Source organism: Cupressus sempervirens, chromosome 11 (assembly GCF_028749045.1).
Source record: "Cupressus sempervirens isolate cs-2001-9-10 chromosome 11, ASM2874904v1, whole genome shotgun sequence".
In the NCBI taxonomy this organism is placed as follows: Eukaryota; Viridiplantae; Streptophyta; class Pinopsida; order Cupressales; family Cupressaceae; genus Cupressus; species Cupressus sempervirens.
Window position 1 is genome coordinate 346,127,429 of NC_143128.1, and position 26,322 is coordinate 346,153,750.

The 26,322-nt window shown below is 35.7% G+C and overlaps 1 protein-coding gene across 1 annotated transcript; it reads right to left on the reverse strand.

Moving 5' to 3' along the window:
- Window positions 1-22,903: 22,903 nt before the first annotated feature.
- LOC149529497 (uncharacterized protein At4g15970-like) lies at window positions 22,904-25,408 on the reverse strand. Its single transcript, XM_089810403.1, has 3 exons — window positions 24,883-25,408; window positions 23,813-24,190; window positions 22,904-23,704 (listed from the first exon to the last, which is right to left on the reverse strand). Exons 1-3 carry the CDS (start codon window positions 25,075-25,077, stop codon window positions 23,210-23,212), a joined length of 1,068 nt encoding a protein of 355 aa, XP_089666529.1. The 5' UTR covers window positions 25,078-25,408; the 3' UTR covers window positions 22,904-23,209.
- Window positions 25,409-26,322: the final 914 nt, after the last annotated feature.

Below are 26,322 nucleotides of genomic sequence, written 5' to 3' on the forward strand. Positions count from 1 at the left end.
AATAGAGGTCTCGCTACTCTTTTGGGCTATGGTATTCCAGAGGAAGCATGGACTGGTAAGAAGGTGAGTTATTCTTTTATCAAAACCTTTAGTTGTGATGAATTTGGACATATAGATTCTAAAAATAGAACCAATCTAGAAACCAAGTCAAAGAAATGTTTATCTATTGGATAAGGCATTGATGAATTTGGTTATAGGATTTGGGATTTTGAAAATTGTAAAGTTATAAGAAACAGGGATGCCATATTCAATGATAAAGTATTGTACAAAGATTTGTTGTAGCAACATGAGAAGAAAGAAAATGATTATGTAGTGTTGGATGATACTCCAAAAGATGATCTTCTAGTAGTTTCTCATGATCTGCAACAACTATAGAAACAAATACCACACACCCTAGTGAATGTTAGATGGTCAACAAGGCTAAGTAGGCCTCCAAAAATATTTTCTCCTTTGTATTCAATTTCCTTATTGATGTTGGTGAACCTAAATGTTATGATAAAGTTGTTTACATGGATACAAAGATTCAGTGACAGTCTACAATGAAACAAGAAATGGACTCTTTGCTAAAATGTTAGACATAAGATTTATGCAAGTTACTTGTAGGTAAAAGGGATTTTTAGAATAAATGGGTTTACAAGTTGAAACAAGAGGATGGAGATAAGAAAATATTTAAAGCCAAGTCAATTGTAGAATTATTTGCACAGAAAAAGGACATTTATTTTGATGATGTATTTTTTCCTATTGTTAAAATGACTTCTGCTCGTACTAATTTAAGTATTGTGGCTACTAAAGATTTGCATTTGGAGAAGCTTGATGTTAAAACAACCTTTCTTCATGGTGATTTGGATGAAGAGATATATTTGACACAGCCACAAGGATTTGAGGTCCAAGGTAATGAGAATCTAGTGTGCAAATTGAAGAAAAGTTTATATGGCTTGAAGCAAGCACCTTAGCAATGGTATTTAAATTTTGACAGTATTATGCATGAGCATAGATACAGTAGGTGTCATTCATATCATTGTGTTTACTTTAAGAGGTGGATGATGACAACTACATTGTTTTATGTTTATATTTTGATGATATGCTTGTAGTTGGGTCTAACATGGATTGCATTAAGGGGTTAAAAGAATAGTTAGCACATTCATTTCCTATGAAGGATATGGGGGTAGCAAAGAAAATACGTGGAATGAAATTTTGGAGAGATAGGAAAAACAAAAAATTGACATTATCTTAGGTTGATTATATTGTGAAGGTGTTGCAATACCTCTATGGAGCATGTTAAAGTTGTTAGCACACCTTTACCTAATCATTTGAAATTGACCAAGGAGATGTGTCCAAAGACATAAGAAGAGAAGGCTAAGATGTCCAAGGTACCTTATGATTAAATTATAGAAAGCTTGATGTATGTTATGGAATGTACATGACTAGATAGTGTACATGCAGTGGAAGGCATTAGCAGGTATATGAGCCATCAAGGAATTGAGCATTGAAATGTAGTTAAATGGATTGTCACATATTTGAGAGGAACATACAGTAAGTGTTTACATTTTGGGTGCTCTGTACTAATTTACAGGGTTGTGTTGACATGGATTTGGTAGGGGGTATTAATACCAGGAGGAGTACTATAGGTTATGTATTTACTATTCGTGAGATTGGAGTGAGCTAGGTTTCTTAGTTACAAAAGGTTAATGTGTTATCCACTATAGAGGTAGATTATGTTGTTGTCATAGATGTAGCCAAGGAGATGACATGGCATCAATTCTTCATGAAACAATTGGGATACCCATAGAAGGATAATTATTTGTTCATAGATAGCCATATTTTCATTCATCTTGTCAAGAATTATGATTTGCATTCAAATAAAAAACATATACAATTGCAATACAATTTTATTTGGATAGTTTTGGATGATGGATATTTAAAGTTGGTGAAGATATATACAAATGATAATTTAGCATATATGTTTACCAAGGTAGTAACAAAGGAGAAGATGGACTCCTCTTTAGCTTTGGTTGGTCTTCTAAACTAAACAGAATAAAAGAATGGCAGAGTCTAGGCTAGTTTAATATTCTATTGGAAGCTATAGGTTTAGTAGTGCTATGATCAATCTCCAAGTGGGAGGTTATTGTTGTGGAGTTTGATCAGTCTCCAAGTGGGAGATTGTTGTGATGTGGATCCTAATCAGACTCAGAGGTTTATTTGGCATAGTTCCTCTCAAGATTATTTCTATAGGGGTTTGGGGGTAGTGCCCCCAAGATGGGGTCAAGGGACAATGCATATTGTAAAAGGCATCATGTAATGCCCTACCCAAAGATCCTTGGAAACAAGGACAAAAAGCAAGCAAGATAAAAAAAAATTTAAACAAGTGTAATTGCACATGACAACAGCATACAAGGATCATGAGAGAAGACTCATAATCATCCAAACACCAACGGATCTCCAAATGCCACTATTAACCAAACATAACAAGAGAAGAGATCATCCAAGCAAAAGGACAATTACTAACTCCTGAAAATTGGCTAAGTTTGAAAACTTGAAGCCTTGAAATTTCCTAGAATCTTTATCTTAGCCTGTAGAGGTCTGAAACCTATCTTATATATGCCACCACCAGGGATATAATTCTTGAACACTAAAATACACGATCAAGTGCAATTACATATAATATCATAGCCAAAGAAAAATGCATTAAATACCTAATTAATCCATTTACATCACTCAAGTTTGTGAAAAGTGTGAAGATACAAGAACGAAGTAAATAACCATAGCATAAAATCCATCTCATAACATAATCAACAAATATGTCCAAAAAACCATATAACTAGATATCATCATAGATCTATTATCATCTCAATATAGCATCAACATACAAATGTGATAAACCGAATAGTCTAGTAGTAAAGCATCCAAGGTAGTGAATCAAAGTATAACATCTAACACTTAGGTCAACTCAAAGTACAAAATAATAAAAGTATCTAGTATCTCTCGAATCAAAATAAAATAAGGTACAGACTGCAAACACGAGAGGCACTACATCCTCCCCCACTAGCATAGGCTTACTCTTGGAAGCCAGCAAAAAGATGGAGGTACAATCCCTCAATCATGTAGCATCTTCCCAAGTCGTAGAGGTCTCATTGCTCGAGTCCCATTGGACCCTTACCTACTCTATCTCCCAACCTTATAAGGTCAGCCTCTAGTGCTATAGGATATGAATGGGCTCCAAAGTAAGCTACCTATCTGCTACCTGCAAAGAATCCCAACCAAGAACATGGGCCACATCTGGAATATACTACCTCAAAATAGAAACATGAAAAACATCATGAATGCATGATAGGCTAGGTGGCAATGCTAGTCGATAAGTAATAGGACCAATCCTCTTGAGGATCTCAAAAGGTTTGACAAAATGTGGCACCAACTTAGAGCCTTTCCCATAATGAATGGGGCTCTTCCTTGGACACACTCTCAAAAATACCTTGTCACCAACAGAAAAGTGACTACCCGTCCTAAGCAGTAACTAAATGCTCCCTAATGTGAACAACCTACTACGCCATATCCTGAAGCATCTCTGGACCCAAAAGAACTTAGTCCTCTAAAAAATCCCAACTCAAAGAGGTATGATATGGTCTACCGTACAAGGCCTAAAAAGGTGACATGCCAAGAGAACTATGATACGTGTTGTTGTATGCAAACTCAACAAGGTACAGATAGTCCTCCCACTTCACCTGCCTATCCATAACATACATGTGAAGCATATCCTCTAGAACTCAATTCACTCTCTCAGTCCAACCATCGGTCTCTAGGTGATAAACCAAACTAAAATTGAGTTGTGTGCCCAAAGCATGCTAGAGAGATGTCCACTGTGTAGAAGTAAACACTAGATCTTTATCTGAAATGATCCGATAAGGAATCCCATGCAAATGAACAATATTTTCCAAGAAAACATGCACTACAAAAGAAGTTGTGTAGGATGCTCTCATGGGTGAAAAATGTGCTACCTTAGACAACTTGTCCACTGTCACCATGATACAACCATGTCTCCACAATGACATAGGCAACCCTATGATAAAATCAATAGATATCATATCCCACTTCCACTCTAAAATGGTATGTGGTTGCAAAAGACCTACTAGATGTTGATGCTCTACCTTCACTCTTTGGCACTCTAGACATATAGCAACAAAATCAGCAACATCATGTCTCATCCCTACCCAAAAGTACAATTGTTTGAGATTAGCATGCATCTTCTTGACTCCAAGATATGCAAAATATGGTGCGTGGTGCACTTTTGACAAAACCAAGGTATGAAGATCACCTAACACAAGTACATAGATATGCCCCATGTGTCCCAATAGTCCATCAAACTCAAGAAAATAATCTAAAAAACTCCCCTCAAGGGTACATCCTAACTCAATCTCTGCCCTCACCTCCTGATACCAAGTCTCACTAGGCAAAGCCTCCAAGATACGACCCTGAAAATACACTCCCAATGACATCACTGATACCTCATGTTCCCTTCTATTCAAAGCATCTACAACAATATTCTCTTTCCCTTTAATGTAATGAACATCAAAATCATACTCGCATAAGAACTCCATCCAACGACACTGTCGTGCATTTAGGTTTGGTTGAGTAAAGATATACTACAAGCTCCTATGATCACTTTGCAACTCAAACCTTTATCCCAAAAGAAAATTTCTCTAATAGACAAGGGCATGCACTAAAACTAAAAGTTCCAAATCATGAGTGGGGTAGTTGAGCTCATGGTCTTTGAGTTTTCTAGACCCATAAGAAATCACTTGACCATCCTGAATCAACACCACACCCACACCATCCAACAAAGCATTTGTGCAAACCATGAAATCACCTACAGGATTAGGCACTGCAAGGAATGGTGCACTGGTCAAACACTCCTTAAGAGCATTAAACATTTCCTCATACTGGTCTAACCAAACATACTTCTTCCCTTCTCTCTGAAGAGAAGTGATGGGATGGGCTACTTGTGAGAATTCCTTCATGAAGTGATGGTAGTAACCTGCCAATCCCATGAAACTACAAACTTTTGAGACGTTAGTGGGTACCAACCAATTCATGATAGCATGAATCTTCTCTGGATCCACTGCAATTCCATCACTAGTGATGATGTGTCCAAAATACTTCACCTCTGACTGGAAAAACCCACATTTACTCAAATTTCCATATAATTAATGGTTTGTCAAGCACTGTAATACTTGACATAAATGGACTTTGTGCTCCTCCATAGTCTTCAAATAGATCAATATGTCATCTAGGAATACAATGACACACTGATTAAGGTAAGTGTGAAATACACCATTCATCAAACTCATGAACATTAATGGTGCATTGGTTACCCCAAAGGGTACAACCGTGAACTCATAATGCCCATACTATGTATGAAAAGCTATTTAATGAATATCAGCCTCCTGAATATAAATTTGATGGTATCCTAACTTAATATCAATCTTTGAGAACACTCATGCTCCCTTCATTTGATCAAACAAGTCATCTATCCTTGACAAAGGATAATGGTTCTTCACTATCACCTTATTCAGCTATTGGTAGTCAATGCACAAATGCAAATAACCATCCTTCTTCACGAAGATGACTGGTGCACCCCATGGGGATACACTAGGATAAATATGTTCTTTGGCCAACAATTCCTCTAGATGTAATCTGGGCTCACTCAACTCCTGAGTAGCCATGTAGTAAGGAGCTTGTGAAATTGGCTCCGCTCTTCGTACAAGATCAATCTGAAAATCAATGTCACACTATGGTGGCATACCTAGAATCTCATCAAGAAGCCCATCTGCATACTCATGAAGGAGTGGGTGATCATCAAGTGTCACCATACGACTCTTGGCTTCTTCGAGATCACTGATAGACACAAGAAATAGCTGGCAACACTTTTGCACAGTCTACTTTAGCTGATTAGCTAAGATCATATGAAGTGAGACTAGTCTCTGAACTCCCAAAAGTTCCACCTACCCATCTATGTCATCAACACACTATACCATCTTACGATGACAATCGATATTTCCCTAATGGGCGACTAACCAATCCAGACCCAACACAATGTCATACAATCCCAAAGGTAAAATGTGTAGATCCACTATGGTGGTGAAGGTTCCCAAATTCAAACTACAACCTCTAACCAATGAGTCAATAGCCACTTTGGAACCTATTGCTAACTCAACCTTCCACCTATCGACTTGATGAACTGCCACTAGCTGACATCGTTGAACAAGAGATGCTGATATGAAAGAATCTAAAGCACCAAAGTCAAATAAAATTAAAGTTGAAATACCATCCAACATCCCTATAGCCTCGACTATTGTACCCTGATGGTTTGCTTGACGATTGTCAACCATTGCAAAGACTCGATGATTTTGACCCACATCTCCTACAATAGGCTCAGATCTTGTTGCACCCTTACCAAATCCCAAATATGGTTTGATGGAGCACTCAAAATATTTATGGCCAGGCTGACCACAAGAAAAATAGTTTATTCCACGACCTCCCTAGGTAGCACTAGGATAAGGTGCACTACCCCTGCTAGAATTATATTGAGCATTCTAAGAAGGATGATCCTGTTGAGATTTCTATCCTTGGTTTTGGTTATCTCCTTTCTTTCCTGAGGTACGAGAAGATTTTCCTTTCTTTCCCCAAAACCTCTTCTTACTCTAACCATGATAACCACCCTAAGAGGGTTCTAATTGGGACTAGCCCTTCCCTAAGGACTATGAAAATTGTGCATCCTATCCAGAATTTTGAGTACTTTGGTTCTAAGAACCAAATTTCCCACTATACCCCCTAGCCACATTTCTCTCTATGATCCTTGCCTTCTCCACAACAAGTGTCCTCAGTTGATGAGCACGTACATCTCCAATGATGGAGTCTCTGAGGCCCCTAACAAAATGTTGGGTGATGAATGCATCATCATGCCTGTAGCTAGAATATTGTTTCAGACCAAGGAACTTCCTCTCATATTGATCAATCATCATAAAGCCCTATTTAAGCTCCTAAAATTCATCAATACAAGCTTCATGACACTGTAGTGACATAAAATTCTCTCTAAACCTTTCCTTAAAGATCTCCAAGGTGAGATATGTGACATTGATACCAATTCTTTCACTCTCTCCATCCCACCAAATGTAACCATGTTCCCTCAACTATGTGACCACACAACGGGCCTTTACATTGCTCCCATAAGGTAGTAATGAGAAACAATGCCCCATATCAAGTAACTAGGTCTCAACCTTGAGTCTTATTCCCTGACCATCAAACTCTAGTGGTTTTGACCTCTGAAGTTCTCACTTCATCTCAATCTGTATGAGATCAAAATTATCCAAGCCATGGCCCCTCCATCGGTTCCTTCTTCCACTGGGTGGTGTACGAATATGTTCTCATTCATGCTTTTCCTCCCTGTGCTCTGACTAATGGGAATCTCCATGATGAGATGTTAGGAACCGTGTGTTCCTTCTGTTTATTTTGTTAGAGTAGTGTTGTTGGACGCATATGCTTTGTAAGTCGTCCCGTGAGTATATTTTATTATCCCACATGCATAGGTAGTATTACTTTTCTAGATCGTACTCAGTATATAAGAATAGGTTGAGGCCCTTGATGGGCACGGACGAATTTATTGTATTGAGCTTGCTCAAAGGAGGTTACCCCCTCGAAGTGGCCTGCGATCAAGTAGATTCATTCTGAGTTCTGCTATCACTTTGTATTCTGTTATTTCGAGCATTCTCACGATATTGCTATAAGGAGGTTCATCACATCTGGTATCAGAGCACTCTCTTGGGCTCGCTGGGTGGAAATTACATCAAATTCTTTTTTTTCTGTCGTGGCCTTCAGGTTCCTCTCAATTCTAATATCTCTTGTTATTGCAATAACTCTTTTCAGTTGTTCTTTCTGTGAGTGAATTTTTCTAAGTCGACTGTTCAAAAAAAAAAAAAAAAAAAAAAAAAAAAAGAGTAAAAATTTTTTCATTTTTTAGTCGTAGCTTCCTTGTTTGCTTTCTGTTTCTGCTCATACTTCCGCAGAACGTCTGCAATATCATTTCGCATACTTCCTTCCTTGGCGACCCAACCCCACAAACCACTACTCCACAAACCATGCGGGTCCAAGGTTTCTTCAAGAAGATCCCTCTTACTATACTCATTGATTCTGGTAGCACTCATAACTTCATTGATCCACGAATAGCCAAACAGGCTGATTGCTTTATCCATCCCTGCTCTAGCTTTGAAGTCATGATTGCCAATGGGGGCACTTTACCTTGTAAAGGGAAATGTCGCAATGTGCGTCTCTCTATTGGCAATTATAACATGCGCTTTGACATGTTTGCCTTACCCTTAGGTGGATGTGATGTGGTTTTGGGTGCCCAATGGTTACGCACTCTTGGCCCCATTCTCTGGGATTTTGCTGAACTTTGGATGCAGTTTTCAGCCGAGGGGCACCAACACACTTTGAAAGGCTTACAACCAGGGTCTCTCAGCATCATCAGTTCACACCGTATGGAAAAACTTCTTAAGAAGAATTCACATGGTGTCATCGCTCAGCTCCATTCCATTCAGATGCAGCCATCAGCAGTCTCTAGCACTCCTGTCGATCTCCAACACATTTTGGACAAGTATTCTGGTGTATTTGCTGAACCTGTGGGATTACCTCCTTCTCGTCCAGAGGACCACCGTATTCAGCTCCTTCCTGGCAGTGTTCCGCCCAACATCAGGCCCTACCGCTACCCATTTCATCAGAAGACCGAAATCGAGATACTTGTCCGTGACTTACTGAAGCAAGGTATTATTCGCCCTAGTACCAGTTCCTTTTCTTCTCCAGTTCTGCTTGTTCGCAAAAAAATGGGTCATGGCGACTCTGCATTGATTTTCGAGCACTTAATCATCTCACTATAAAGGACAAGTTTCCCATTCCAGTTGTTGATGAACTTCTTGATGAACTTCATGGGGCTCATTTTTTCTCCAAGTTAGATCTTCGTTCTGGGTATCATCAAATTCGGGTTAATGAGGAGGATATACCTAAAACTGCCTTCCGCACACATGATGGTCACTATGAATTTTTAGTCATGCCCTTTGGCCTCACGAATGCTCCTTCAACATTTCAGGCAGTGATGAATAACATATTTCGACCATACCTCCGGAAATTCATTCTGGTCTTCTTTGATGATATCCTCATATATAGCAAAACTTGGGCTGAGCATCTCCATCATCTGGAGCTTGTCTTGCAACTTCTCTCTGATCATCAACTCTGTGCAAAACTATCTAAATGTGTGTTTGGCCAAGAGGAAGTGGAGTATCTCGGGCATATTGTTGCACACCATGGAGTGCGGGTGGATCCTACAAAAATAGATGCCATGAAAACTTGGCCGCATCCTAAAACTCTCAAGAGCCTTCGGGGTTTTTTGGGGTTGACTGGCTACTACCGCAAGTTTGTCAAAGATTACGGGAAAATTGCAGCACCATTGACAGCTCTGTTAAAAAAGGATGCCTTCTCCTGGACCCCTGTTGCTGACACTGCATTTGAACAACTGAAACAGGCTATGTGCAGTACACCTGTTCTCGCAATGCCAGATTTTTCCAAACCCTTCACTATTGAGAGTGATGCTTGCGGCAATGGATTGGGTGTTGTTCTCCTGCAAGATGACCATCCTATTGCGTTCACTAGCAAAGCCCTCTCTGGTAAGAATCTAGCCCTCTCTACTTATGAAAAAGAAATGATGGCTATTTTGCATGCTGTACAGAAGTGGCGGCCATACCTCTTAGGGAGTCATTTTTGCATCAGAACCGATCACCAAAGTCTGAAATACTTCCTGGAACAACGGGTATCCTCTCCTACACAACAGAAATGGGTCAGCAAACTCATGGGGTATGATTATGAGATCACCTACAAGAAGGGTAAGGAGAATATTGTGGCAGATGCTCTTTCTCGCACATTTGATAATCAAGCTTCCCTTTCCGCTATTTCTATGCCCATTCCCAATTGGTTAGCGTCTGTTCAGCAGGGCTATGACAGTGACTCTTCTTTATCTCAAATCATTCACCAGCTAGCCAATAATCCTTCTGCTATACCACATTACTCTTGGGATGGTGCTTCTCTTCGATACAAGGGTCGGCTAGTGCTTCCTCAGAACCCAGCTCTACATCAGGCTATTTTTTATGAACTCCATGCTTCTCCTTCAGCAGGGCACTCAGGCTTCCTCAAAACTTATGAGCGAGCAAGGAGAAACTTCTTTTGGAAAGGGATGAAACAGACAATTCAACAGATGGTGGCTGAATGTGATACTTGCCAACGCCACAAGGGTGAAACGACCCTCCTTCCTGGCTTGCTCGAACCATTGCCCATCCCTACACGGATTTGGACTGATATTTCTATGGATTTCATTGAAGGGCTTCCTAAATCCGGTGGCAAGACAGTGATCTTGGTTGTAGTTGATCGTCTCTCGAAATATAGTCATTTTTGTGCCCTCAGCCACCCCTATACTGCCTCCTCTGTTGCACAAATCTTCATGGACCAGATATTTCGTCTTCATGGACTCCCTTCTTCCATTGTCTCTGATCGTGATGCAACTTTTACCAGTCATTTTTGGACTGAACTGTTTCAGAAAACTGGCACCAAACTGAAGATGAGTTCGGGCTATCACCCACAAACTGATGGTCAAACTGAAATTGTCAATAAATGCTTGGAAACTTATCTTCGTTGCTTCACTTCCGAACAGCAACATCAGTGGGCCAAGTGGCTCCCTTTAGCTGAATGGTGGTACAATACCTCTTACCACACTGCCTCTAAAATGACTCCATATGAAGCAGTCTATGGTCAGGCACCTCCAGTGCTCCTTCCCTACACTCCCAACAGCTCACCAGTCCAGGCAATTGACATAGTTCTCCGCAGCAGGGATCAGATTCTTCGTACCTTACAGGATAATCTTCACATGGCCCGTAATCGGATGAAACAGCAAGCAGATCAACACCGTTCTGAGCGCTCATTTCAAGTTGGGGATATGGTTTTTCTTCGTCTACAGCCCTACAAACAATCCTCCCTAAAGCTGAAAGGGCGTCATAAGCTGGCCCCAAAATTTTATGGGCCTTATAAGGTTCTGCAGAAGATTGGTTCAGTTGCTTATAAACTGGAACTTCCTCCTTCTTCCCGCATTCATCCAGTCTTTCATGTTTCTTGTCTAAAGAAAGTTCTGGGTACCACTGTCAGAGCACAAACTACTCTCCCTGAAATGGATACGGAAGGATCCATTATCCTGGAGCCGGTGGCAATCATTGACCAGCGCACTCGCCAGCTTCGCTCTCGCTCCATCTCTGAGGTCTTGATTCAGTGGCATGGCATGCAACCAGAGGATGCTACCTGGGAACCCCTTCTTCAGATTCAACAACAATTTCCACACCTTAAGCTTTGAGGACAAAGCTTTTTTCTAAGGGAGAGGGGATGTTAGGAACCTGTGTGTTCCTTCTGTTTATTTTGTTAGAGTAGTGTTGTTGGACGCATATGCTTTGTAAGTCGTCCCGTGAGTATATTTTATTATCCCACATGCATAGGTAGTATTACTTTTCTAGATCGTACTCAATATATAAGAATAGGTTGAGGCCCTTGATGGGCACGGACGAATTTATTGTATTGAGCTTGCTCAAAGGAGGTTACCCCCTCGAAGTGGCCTGCGATCAAGTAGATTCATTCTGAGTTCTGCTATCACTTTGTATTCTGTTATTTCGAGCATTCTCACGATATTGCTATAAGGAGGTTCATCACATGAGATCCCTCTTTCCAATCATGATCATGTTGGTGCTCCTCAACACGAGGGCCCAACCGAGCAAGAATTTCCTAGAGTACTGGCATCAATGCCCCCATGACATTCTGATTAGCATTATCCTATTATCCCTCTCCATCCTCTCATCCCTATTCATACTGTTCATTTCCATGGTTACCACTACGGGTACCACCATGGCCACCAGCTCTACGTGTAGGAGGCATCACTATGGGAATAACAAGGTGATGTCAGAAAAGTCAGATCATAAGCATAAGAGTCGAAACCATGAACCAACAAGATATCAAATAATCAAACATAATATACCAATACCCAAAAGAAAAGAAAACCATAGTGGAAGCATAAAACGGAGATCCCAATGTTGCAACATGGGCTCTGATACTATATGTAATGCCCCGCCCGAAGATCCTTGGAAACAAGGACAAAAAGCAAGCAAGATAAAAAAAAATTAAAACCAGTGCACATGACAGCAACATACGCAAATCACAATGGAAGACTAACAATCATCGAAACACCAATGGATCTCCAAACACCACTATTAACTGAACATAACAAGAAAACATAAGAGATCATCCAAGCAAAAAGACAATTGTTGACTCCTAAAATTTGGATAAGTTTAAAAACCTGAAGCCTTGAAATTTCCTAGAATCTTTATCTTAGTCCATAGAGGTCTGAAACCTATTTCAAATGAATTGCCACATATTTTAAAATATATCCTAAGTATAAGGAATTAAATATACACCAACTTATACTTAATATTTTTTTTTAAACAAGTGTGTGTGCACATAACAACAAAATACATGGATCACAATAGAAGACTGAAAATCATCCAAACACCAATAGATCTCTAAACATCACTATTAACTAAACATAACAAGAAAACATAAGAGATCATCGAAGAAAAAATGCAATTGTTGACTCCTAAAAATTGGCTAAGTCTGAAAACCTGAAGCGTTGAAATTTCCTAGAATCTTTATAGTAGCTCGTAGAGGTCTGAAATCTATCTCAAATGAATCATTGCATATATTAAAATATATCTTAGGTATACACCAAAGAGGGTACCCAAAACACATCCCAAAAAGTTCAAGTCTTACTAAAAAGTGCATGTTGTCTGCCCACATAGGTTTTTGTAATTTCCAGGTGATACTTTAATACAGCACTGGCCAATACTTTCCAGTATTGCGCAATATTTCCAAAGAAAGGAAACACTTTTAGGGACTGAGCAATACTTCTCTCAAGGTTGTGCGATACGTTTCAAGTATCATACGATATTTCTTCCTAAGGGATGCGATACATTCTAGTATCGCACAACAAGATCCTAATGGGCATGCAATACTTTATTGTATCACACCAAGCTGACACATGGTCGCCTAGATAAGACAGGAACACAAAAAGGCAATGAAGAAGGTAAAAACCTAGTATGAAACCTCCACGTCGGGGAGTATTAAATCCACATTTTGAGGCAAGAACACTCGAACCAAATTTGAAAGATGGAAATAACAACTAACCATCTAATGAACAATAATAATAAAAAGTATAGAATGAAACATCGTAGTAAACAAAAGTAACATCGTAATGAATAGAATTAACAAACTAAGTATGTAGTTCCTCTCAACCGTCAATGGCATCATGAGACCATCATGGGCCCTAGCCATCCCTCATGCATAACATCCCAAGCCACTGACCAGATCATCGGTACTATCATAATAGGGATGTCACTACTAAACATGATACAACATAAGCATAAGAAAATCTAATATGCTAGAATAAAGCATAAGATGATCCTACAAGTAGATAACATCACCTATCACATGCTAATCATCATAATAAGGAATGCATTAAATCTAACATCATCTAAACATGATATACAAGCATCCCAATAAAAGCATAAATCATAAGAAAGCATACTCTGGAACCCGAAGTACCAAGTGAAAACATCCAACAATGGTCACACTAGAACAATAGACCATCTCTGTACACCAGTCCCTAGTAGTGGTATGGGTAGCTAAGCCTCCCAACCATGTGATACCCATAGGTCCATACTCACCATGTTGATGGAGATAGTGATCCAACCACAACCACACATAGAACAACATCCATGGCTAACACACACACCAGGTAGTATGATGACTAAATCCAAGACATAGACAATACATAAACTATAGGTCCTGCTTAGACACTCAATGGGCTACTATATAGGGGCAGACATAATGGAGAGTCACTTGGCATTGACAAGCCCAAGCTTGGATCATGTGTCCTCAAACTTAATCTGGTGTTCACACATTTGATCATCAGGTTGTGGGATAGAAGCTCCCTCCATATGCTACCCTACCCTACCCATGCTCATCTAATGATGAGTGCCTGTAGGCATGCAAATTCCCAACCCAACCCTAATGATCATAACTTCTGGAAGTTCCATGGAAGATTGAAGCTTGCAATTCATCCAAAAATTTATGTGCACATACTCATGTGTGGTGCACCACCATCACGAAGATCATAACATAAGGACTAGATGAGGAAAAAAAAAGTCCCTCACCTGAAAACACACTCAGGAGGATGAATACAACATACATCCCAATGCAACATAAAAAAATGCAATAAAGGTCCAACTGACATAAAAAAAAATCATCAAGGTCCATATGCAAACTCATGCCAAGAAAACCTAAGAAAATAGGGTAGTACGTAAAATAAGGTAAAAACTCCAAAATCTGGAAAAACTCCAAAATTAAAACCCATTTGACCTTTGGGTACAAAAGATTTCTAAAAATCCAAAAATAAATGAGTTCAGACACCATATGCAAAAATGGCCAACATAACGGCTCAAAACCCCAAACCATCATTGCAAAGATAGGGGAAATGCTCATACCCAACCAACCGGGTAGAACTAACAAACAAAAATGGAGGGGAACACTAGTTCTTAGCCTCCTAACATACTACTACAAGAAACAGAAGCTAAAAGAGAATAAAAACAATCAAATGAGAAGGCCCTACTTGACAGCAAAAGGGGCAGAAATTGAAACCCGCACAATAAAATAAATAACCCGCCAAATCTATTGGAAGTGATGAAAAAGCATAAATTCCCCGAGTGGAATCCAATGAGATTGGCCTCGCAAAAAACCCATGCTCACAGCTCCCATAACTAATAGAATTTGAATCCTTCAAAAGAGGATTCTCAAAAAACTTTCCAATTTTCTTTTTCAAAAAGTGAGAAATGAATAATAAAATCACTTTTTCAATACTTATTCATATGTTGAGTTAATAGTCAATTAGGGAAAATAGCCAACTATAGTAGCTAGACTCCAAATCGACCCAAACGAAAATAGGTTATTCTTCATAATAGGAATTCACCTAAGGAAAAGCTGGCAAAAATTAAATTTGAAAAGATTTAAAGCTCGAAAACCCAAAATTATAGAAAATCACTAAACACTTTTGTGACAATGTGAACCTCTAAATGCATAGACATGCTCATTGGTCTAATCACACAATGCAGATGAGTTTAGATTTACTAATCACTGAAATATTTTAATTAAAATAATTAAAATAAAGATACGTCGACCATACAGAGAGACATTGGTAAAATATGAATGGCTAAATCACTAACTCCATATGCCACTGCTAGGGATGTAATTCTTGCACACTAAAATACATGATCAAGTGCAATTGCATATAATATAATAGCCAAAGAAGAATACATTAAATACCTAATTAATCCATTTACATCACTCAAGTTTGCAAAAAGTGTAAAGATACAAGAATGAAGTAAATAACCATAGCATAAAATCCATCTCATAACATAATCAACAAATATGTCCAAGAAACCATATAATCAGATATCATCATAGATCTACTGTCATCTCAAAATAGCATCAACATGCAAATGTGATAAACTAAACAGTCTAGTAATAAAGCATTTATGGTACTGAATCAAAGTATAAAATCTGACCCTCATGTCAACTCAAAGTACAAAATAATAAGAGTATCTAGTATCTCCTGAATCAAAATAAACAAGGTACAGACTACAAATATGAGAGGCACTACACATCAACTGCTATCTTCTATTGGATGACTTATTCTAGCCCTAATTTTGTAAACTTGGTAAAAAATATTGTATGAAAAGGATTAGGGTTAGTGATTTCATAATGTATGGTGATATTGTAGCTTCTTGTGATGGTATTGAGTTATAAGGGATTGCAGATTGTAATCACTAGATAGTAATAATCTTGGACTTGTTTTTGGTGGATGTAGCCTAGGGATTGGGTGAACCACATTAAATCTTGGTATCTTGTGTTCTCTTCTGTGCAATCTATTATTTTCTAATATTTGTTATATTTGCATGTAACTATCATTTCTGTCTATGGTTAAACCTAACAAAGAGAACTCATAACACCATTTTTTTTATCTAGGGAAACCCTGGCCAAGTAAATACCCTGATGGGGATGGTACTCACAAAATGATCCACTAGTCTAAAGTATCTGGTTAAAGATATTGACCTTGTTAGGAGTCTATTATACCCAAGTATAGTGTCTCAATTCTTGTTAGAGGACTTAAGCCTTATTAGAATCCTCAACCCTATTAGAAGTTGTTATATAAAAATACAAAATGTATTAAAGAAGATTCAACTACCCAAACATGTAATATACAATATAGTTTCTTGATACAAAGAGATAGATACAAAAACCTCTTTCACTGTTGTTGATATCTTCAATATCTGATATTTCCTTTAATGTTCATCACAATATTTACATTCATATCATCATACATCACATATAGTTCATATAGTCTTTTGTATAAGTGCACTAACTTCACATTTGATTCTTTTTATCTTTACAAAATAAAAAATATTGTCTAGTCAGTCTTTAAGCTTTGACACACTTTACATAATACAAAATTATATCTTTCTAACTTAGGGTTAACATCTAGGATGTCATCCCTAGTTAATTAAGTAATTATTTTGTAAACAAAATAATTCCTTAATCCATAATTATTTATTTCTTATCATGTTATGTTCTTCCTATTCTCTGTTGTGACTGGTAAAATTGTTATATCTCTTTTTGTATTGACCATACTAACTTGTGCTCATGCATATGTCATTTTGACGCTCTATCTGTTCTGTACCTAACTACACATGTACCAATAATGTCACTATCAATTGCACATATCAAAACTATATCTATTCTACTAGATTAACTAACTAATACTTAGACAATTTTCTAAGTATAGTTGTTGTATATTTGACTTTACATTATGCTCTTTTAATACAAGATATATGTTTCCATAAATGAAAATAACTTATCTACCTAGTCAAATTGCCAACATGTAAGGGGGAAAATGGATGTTATAGATGGGGGACATACAAAGAGAAATAATATAGTGAGGTGAGAGAGAAACTATATAGTGAAGCAAGAAAGAGGAAAGTTGCAAAAGCGGTAGAATAAATTGTTAAAGGACAAATTATGGGAAAAAAAAGAAGAATGGTAAGACACAAATAGGAAAGTTACTGAGATGCAATATAAGGCTATTCTTGAAGCCTTTAGTAGTCATGTACCACAAGAACATATTATAGAAGAGAGAACAATGGAGGGTAAGTAAGAAGAAAGAAAGGTAGAGTGTGATATTGAAATCACTAAGGTGGAGGTCATTCTACATGTAGTTACTCCCAGAAGATCATATAGGAATTCATTTAAACTCAAACAAGAAGATGAATCAAAGAAACATACTAGAAAACCAATTAAAAATAAGGTTGAAGTGCCAAAGACAACCCCTATTCATAATGATAAGGCAAATGGGCCAACCTTCAAGAAACCTAAATATTCAAAGAAAGTGTAAGAAGGATAAGGAAACATAAGAAAAAGAGGAGAAAGAGGAAGAAAACACATAACATAAGGATGAAGAAAGTTGAGGAACATCAATTGGACTTGGTTACAAAGAAGAAAAAGTGGAAGCCAAAACTAATGATGATTATAGAAAAAATAGAACCTTTAAACTAACAAATTGATTGGAATAATAATATTATTTTACTTCAGTGTTTGTCATTTGACTTTGTTAGAGGATAATAACAAAATATTAGTTTATTAAATGGGTATTGCATTATAGTAAACTTTAGAATTTTTTATTTAACTTGAATTTTATTACATTTAGATGTTAAAGTTTAGTAAAATGAGAATAAATAAATAATCATGTACATCAAAGTGGAATTAATCAATTAAATAGTTTAGGTCAATTTTAGAGGTTATGATTAGATTATTAAGAGGGTTTATGTATGGATAATGAATTACCCCACCTAAGGCCATTGAATTTAGTTGAGTTACTATTTAATTAGGGTTTAAGTTAACCCTCTTAAAACTTGATATAATTTGAATTGTGATTCATTCAACCAAATTGTATATGATACCTAAACCACTTAGTTAACTTATTGCTAACAACTAAAGCCCAATTAAAATTTAACCTTTATTATGGGTAGTTTTAACTTGTTATTCTAGTTAAGTATTATAATGGTTAATTTAGGTTGTAATTGAACCTAGACTTCGAAATCTTAGAGGGAGGTTGACTCAATCAATTATGATGGTGGGACAACCACATGAATGATGTCCCTTGAGATGTATACTTGACTTGTTAGGTTACATAATTGCAATAATTATTGCAAATATAATTATACTTCAAATATTAACTTCATAAAATTTAGTACTCAGAGTAAAGATGTTGGTACATCAACATGTTTTTGCCTTAGATTTTGGGCATGACACACTTGCATGGATGAAGACAAATCATGATGATTTGACTATATCATCTTGATTGTTGGAATAGATAACTTTTAGTACTCCAAATATGTCTTCTTGACTATATGATAGCATAGAGATGCTTGATCAATTCTTGGAAAGTAGATAATAGTATCATTTAGTATGATGGAATAAATCATTTTGAATTCTCCTCAAACACCCTATAGATCATCTTAGCATAGTGTGGTATAAAACTTCATTTCTAGCTTTCTCTACGAAAGCCAAATATATTTGGAAACTATGGATATGTCATCATTTTAGTTCAATATACATAATTTTTGTATCAAAATATTATATATATTGCTATGCGATAAAATGTAGACAAGAATACATTATCTCTTCTTCAAAAGATGAACTATTATTAGTCCCTACCTTTAGGTAGAGACTTATGTTTTCACATCATTTTCTTTAGTTAGTTTTTGTTTGGGACATTTTGCAAGAAGCCTTTATCCTAATTTTGTAGAAAGCCTTTTATTAACATTACATTCTTATATCTTTAATGCTATTTTTTGATTGGTTGTTGTCAAACTTTCTAGTGTTTTTTCCATTTTCAGTTTTTAAAAAAATCATTTTTATTGTTGGGTATTACAAATAACATTTCTCCCAAAAAATAAAGTGAAAAATAAAACTAGCAACTTCTCATTAAATATTAATTTATAGGAATTTGGGATCCAAAACTAAAAGTTATGAATCAAAAACTTATTTTTTCTCATTTCTTCTTCATCTTTGTAGAGTTGGCAATTGAGTTTGGTATATGGTTTGTATTTTTTTTAAACCTTATATATGATAGATTTGAAGCATTATTTTGAGGTAACTCTCTCATTTTCTACTTGCATGGAATTTTTTTCATGTACATTGGCTCACAATTTTCTTGGACTATGCAGCCACTTTTTGCCAAGTAAGCTCTTTTATTTTCTCTGGCAATGTGAGCTACTTTATAGCTTCTCATCCATTCATCATTATCATGGATATGGATATATGCATTTCTTTTATTCATTGTAAAATTCATAATTAGCGATTTGCTATCATTTTCTTTACCAACTATGGTATCTATGTGGGTTTTCTACTATTAAAAACTTTGAAACCCTACATCACTTTTTTGTTTAATTTCTAATTTGAAGCGAATTTACTAGCATCACCATGCATGAAAAGGGCTTCATCTTTATTTTCATTTAAGAAACAAGAATTTGTAAACTATCCTAAATCATATTTTTTTCTTTTGAATCATATATTTTTTTCTTTTATAGAGGTCTACTTCTATCTGTGTTTTTTTCCTTTGAATAACATTCTTGGAGGGTGTAACAATGTTCTTAAGTCACACATGAACTGACTATTCAAATTAATGATCTTTCTATGCACTTGATATCATTTTCAAGAGAAGATAATTCCTATAACTTCTTTTTATTTTTTAAAATTATTTTTGAAATTGTGTAAAAAGAGATAAATTTCTCTTCATGCAAACCTAGTTTCTGTCACATCGCAAATCAGATATGGATTCTATTATATATTTTTCTTTGGAAAATTGTATTATTTTATCCATATGAGACAAACCTAGATTATTTTTTATATCATACAGATAAATTGGGTTTAAGTGACTGTGAATAATGCATTTAAGACAACGATAACAACAATTTCAGCTCACAAAGCCTTAGCCATCATCACGACGACATGCATAAGATCAAATGTTAGCAAAATTATGTTTGTGGGCAATGATATAGGATTATCAATTAGTATTTGTCCTCTAATTATTTGATTTGATTTTATCCAAAAAAACTATCTTTCTCCAATCTTTAAACCACAGTTGAAAACAACAATATACTTATGTTGATTTTGGAGGGAATGAGTCATAATAATATATTTCCCAAATTGCAACTATAAACTCCATTGAGTGGTAATCCAATGATCAACGGAAGTGTTTGATACATGCAATGTAAAATAGAATGGTCCAATTACCACTAAATTAATCATGCAATATATTTAATCTTTCTTCTACTGAGTGTGTGATAATGAGATGGTTAATAGAACCTTGGTTTAATGCCAAATTTCAAACTACCTTCTTTTAAAAATTGCTCATCTTTGCATTTAAATATGTCCTTTTATTATCTTTTGAACATCCTACAACTCTTGATTCTTGAAGTTTTGTTATGGAAACCATTGGAAACTGTATTGGCTAGTAATTTCATTCACTTTAGAGATTTTAACATCATGCAAAATGTGCCAAATTATTTCACCTATACCTCTATATTATGCATCAATGTGATCCTTTAAATGTAATTCCTAAATTGGCTTTGCCAAAAATATATTTTGTGTAACTCTTTGAGAAAGCATCTAATAATCATTCAACTTAGCTACCATGAATTTTAACATAGAATTATTTTTATCATGGTTAAAATCATAAAAATACTATTATAATAATATATCAATTTTTCTAGTTATCTTGAATCTTTATTTTTCTTCATTTTATGTTTATTCTTATATTTTCAGTTTTTCTTTATTTTTTAACTTAGACTATTATTAGAGAAATTGTACATTCCAAAATACAAGAAATTTCAAGAGTTGTGTAGGAGATCAAAATGATTTCATGCCAATTACACGAAAATATATGATCTTAATTTTGTTCATAGATTGTAATACTCATATTATAATATTTACATTTTATCACATGAACATTATGACTATAAGATATACTTACAAAAAAATGTTTGAAGCATTCTAAGTCAATATTAAAATCACTAAATATAGATTTTCAAGTTTCTGTATGGATGAGCAAAAACATTATGAGCGTAATTTGCAATTGATATTTTTACAATTGAATTTGAATCGTTTGACATCACAAAAAATCTAAGAACAATAATATTTTACTCTAGTTGCAACAATGAGGCTCTTGTTGCCTAAGATATCACAATAATGCTAAACTACACTAAATAAATAGCACATTGATGCCATATAAAAAATGCTCTTATTGTAGTAGTTGAAAAGTCATTTAGAGTTTATGGTTGCACATGTATCATAAACTGTAGATACGTGAACAATTTTTTATTAACTTCAAACTTAAATTTACTCATTAATTTTTATTCGGTTTGCCTAAAGCTTGACCAAATGAAAATAAACCAGTTTCTAACAACTTCTCAAATAGAGTCTCTAAGCACTACCTACTTTAAATAAAGGTATAACATGACAGTGGATACAATTTCTATCTACTTCATTCTATTTCATTAGATTCACGAGTAAAGTTCAATTTAATGGGTTCAATTCAATTCTACAAACATAAATCTAAACTAGAATATATTCTAATCAATTTTTCACTTTACATTATTTTTCACTAAAACTAAAATCAAGTACATCATTTTCAATAGTTTATTATATGACATTGAATTTGTCTTAACTCTAAATCTTAAGTTTTTATTAATTTGAAAGAATTATATAACAGACTATTGTGTATAGTAATGATATTTATGTGAATCAAATAATTTTAAAAAAAAATTAAATATGTTTTTTATTTTTATTTTTTAATATAACATTCATAGATTTTCAAATTTAAGGAAGGAACCATTTTGACTAACATTTGATTTTTTTCATATATGTGAAAAAAACTAGATATCATAATTCAATTATCTCCTACTTATCAAATATAGACTATCTTTTCTCAAATATTTTTTTGAAAAATCAATAGTGTACTAGATCACATTGATTTCAATACTTTGAACTTTACTTACCTCTAAATCTTAGATAATTGTAAAAATTAGATAACATACATGTTGTAGATAGTTATGATATTTATTTGAAACCAATAATTATTTATTATTAAATAAATTTATATTTTTTAATATAACATGCATAGATTATCAAATTTAAATAAGCAACTGTTAACTAACATTTAGTTTTCTTCATCTATATATATAAAGCACAAATCGAAGAGACAATAATTCAAATGTATAATACCCTTCCCCAGGTATTTTTACAGGATGAAAAACATATATGAAAAAAATTAGATAGGCTATTAAGCACAAAAAGAGGGAACAACAATTCCACTACCCTTCCCTAGATAAATTGCACTTGAGTACTGGTCATCATTATCTGAGAGAAAATTGCACAAGTACTTGTTAAAATGGGAGGTGCCGTGCTGAAATGTTTGTCCGTTCACGAGCAGACGTGGAACGTTACGTAGGGGAGGCTTATCTTTGTAAAAAAATATCTTCCTCAATTTTTAAAATATTTTTCTACAAGAAAAATATGACGCTGTTTTGGCTGTAGTTGAAAGTTTCCACGTGAGGACACCAAGTCGCTTCCACACGCAAATTAGAATGGTCCAACATCACAGTCTACATTACATGCAAATAAATATTTTAATTTATTAGCTCGTACGTCACTTTGATTTTTAAAAATCTAGCTATTACAAATGTCAAACCGACCCACAAGATTTCCACTCTTCAATCCAGCTCAGAAAGTTATCAAACGGCACTTTTTGGAAAAAATTGTAAATGGAAAGTAACAAAATTAGTGGGGGATGATGTCTGAGAATTTACACGATTTCAAGGTAATCACACACAGTTATTTGGGATTTTCTCCAATTCTTTTGAATCAGGAGCAGATATTTCCGAAATTTTGAATGATAACGATTAAATGAAAAGCTTCATCGGCGCCATGAATGGTGACATGCGTTTGCAGATGTCCAGCGCACATCCTTGCCTTTACCTATTTGCTGTTGTTGCTTAAATTTCTCCCAGTCGGAAAGAGTATTTCTCAAATCAATAAGTTTCGCCTTCAATCCTCTGCAACAATTGGCATGCATCGTACGAACTGAATTCACATATTTCGTTCTTTGACAGTATCCACCAAAATATTTAGTATCAAGAAATTCGACTTTAAGTCCCCTGCTTCTGAACTCTTTCCGTTTCAGTATATTTAACACATCTTGCTCATTTTTACCGGGATAAACCTTCTTGGATCCATACCAAAACTTGAAAAAATTGACAGTCTTATTGTTGGATTTGACATACATGAATCCTCCGTTGGGTGAGTTGTGCAAATCAGTTGGTTTCCCTGTATAATGATCTGATGCTATCTGGAACTCTGCCTTGGATGACAATTTGGTGAAGGGATCTCGAAACCACATAATATCAGCATCCTGCGTATAATATAATCTGAATTATTCTGATTGAAAATGAGGAAACATGAAATAAATTTACTGTACAATTTTCTCCAAACCCTTGACAAACACGACAACTTTACTTACCGAGAAAAGGAAGTTATATCCTCGCTCCAAGACCTCTCCGAAGAAAAGAAGCCTTCTCCACATCATTTTCAAATACTCTTCGCTCATGAAAAGCTTTTCTCCGGAGAAATCTACTCCCTCCGTTTTCATCAGATAACAATTCGGATGTATTTCCTTGCATCGATTGAGCGCCTTCTCATCTACAGCAACAATTAACAAATTTTTCAACAGCGCCTCTGTTCCGTCACCGATGTGGAAACTTTTCAGGAATAAATCCACCATGCTATTGTTCTGCGCCCACGCAGCATTTAATGTCGTGATCAGAACAGTTTTCTCCTTGTTTGCCGCTTTTGAAAGGCTCACTTTAAGCTCGTCGTTAACATCTGAGGAATTAAAAGGCTGCAAGAAACAAAGGAAACTGTAAATCAGTTTAGGCCTCTGGATCACAACTTTTTGAGCAAAGCTTTTAGGCAGAAAGATGTACGCAAAGCTTGTCAAACGGATGAATGATGAATACAAGTCCGCTAGATTTTGACAGTGATTTCCATGTTAAACATCAGTTACATAAGAATTTTATACAGAAATCTCATAAATGAGCACCGATATCTGCCAAATAGATACAGGGAACTGTTATATTTGTATAATTTACATTGCAGAAGATTCATTCCTCATATCTCTTTACATGAGTTCAAAATATCTATGCAATTTTTAAAGATTATTGGCGAAATCAACTGCATATATTCTTGAGCTAATATTTACAAAGCGATCTATGATAATGAAGAATTGAATTGCATACATAGCTTTAAGAGAGGCAGAGTGATTGGCAGATCACTGTAATTTAATTTTTCAAACATTATTTGTCAAATCAACTGTATATATTTTTGAATTCATATTTACTCAGCTATCTATAACAAAGAAGAATCGAATTAAAAACAGTCTCCCAGAGAGACGGAGTGAGCGGTAGATCACTGAAATTCAATTCTTCCCTGTATTTGTTCCGATAATATTATCAGAAAGTATTTTAGAAACAATCTTGTGAAAAACTACTGACAGATATATCTAAAAATGAATTTAAAAGGGGAGTTTCTTACATTATTTTGATCCGGTGCAGAATTGTCCATCTTTGAATGGAGCAGAGTCTGCACCGTGGAGAAAGAGCTGAGAAGAACCGGAGTGAAGGAAACCTGAAGATTTTTGTCAATAACCAGATACACAACTCCCACCAGTGTTATGCAAAGAAGGATTGCACTCACAGTCCTCACGAGGCTCTGATTATCCCCTTTCATGCCGAATTTCACAGATTTTTACTGAATTCAACCAATTTGTATCCTGAGAAATTGTTCTCTGTGCAAATTAATAATTTGAAGGCACATAAGAAGGGCGTAAAAAGCAGGAACTCGCAGAGAATCGTGGAATTGGTCTCCGCCACTGGAGTCAAGAGAGGATACCGGAACAAGAGTATTTGGGGTCCACCGTTAAATAAAAAACACATTAAAACTTCTATTAGAAAGCTTTGGATATTTCTTTTATTGCTTTGCCCTGTTTTGACTGTATATTAAAACCGGCAACTTTTACCAATCTATCGATGCGCCCGCCTTGTTTTCAATTTTGGGCAATGGAGACGGCGGTCGTGGAGAAGCTTCTTAAATATGAGAGTACATGTACACTTTATTTCAATATTGTGCCTAATTTTATTTTTCATTTGTATTATAATCATGATAATAGATATTTATTATATGTGTAATGGTCAACCTTGGCTTTTTAATATTATGGAGTGATTTGGACAAGTATGGAGGGAAACAAAAGAATGAGGTTGTCAATTGGGTTACAGTTTGGCATCTTGAATTTCAAGGGGCTTGGGTGGGAGAAAACTTATAGGCTTGAATAAAGCACTAATTGTTAAGATGAAATGGAACCTTCTTGTTGGTAAAGTGGATTGGTCCTCTATCATGAAAGATAAATATCTTAATTGTTATTGCTTCCACTAGGTCCTTGGTTTGAATGGTCTCCCTATGGAGTCTAAAATTTGGAACAATTTCATCAAATACAAACCTCCTCTAAAAAGACTCAAATGGATTATTGGCAATGGGAGGACTATTAGGTTCTTAGAGGACAAATGACTCAGGAATGAGCCTCTTTCGGACACTATTTTTGCCACCTTGATGAGACATGCCAAATTGGTCTTGGGTCACATTATTGTTGACTACTTTACCCCTAAGGTTGGGTGGAAAAATCTTCTGCACCATTTCAATACTAGATGTGGCATGCTTCCTCTGGTCTGAGACCTCCAACTTCTTTTGTTGCAAATTAGTCTCCCTTTTTTCTCTAGGAAGGATTGATTTATCTAGACTTTGTGGCCCTCTGGTGCTTACTCTGTTACATTTTCTTATTTTTCACTCCTTAAGTTCAATGGTGACTCCAATAGCTTAAAGAAAGCCTAGAATTCCCAACTAATCTTGACTAATTATTTTTTTCTGTTGGGCCTCCATTCATGAAAAAATTCTTTCTGTCAATAACCTCTAGAAGTGTGG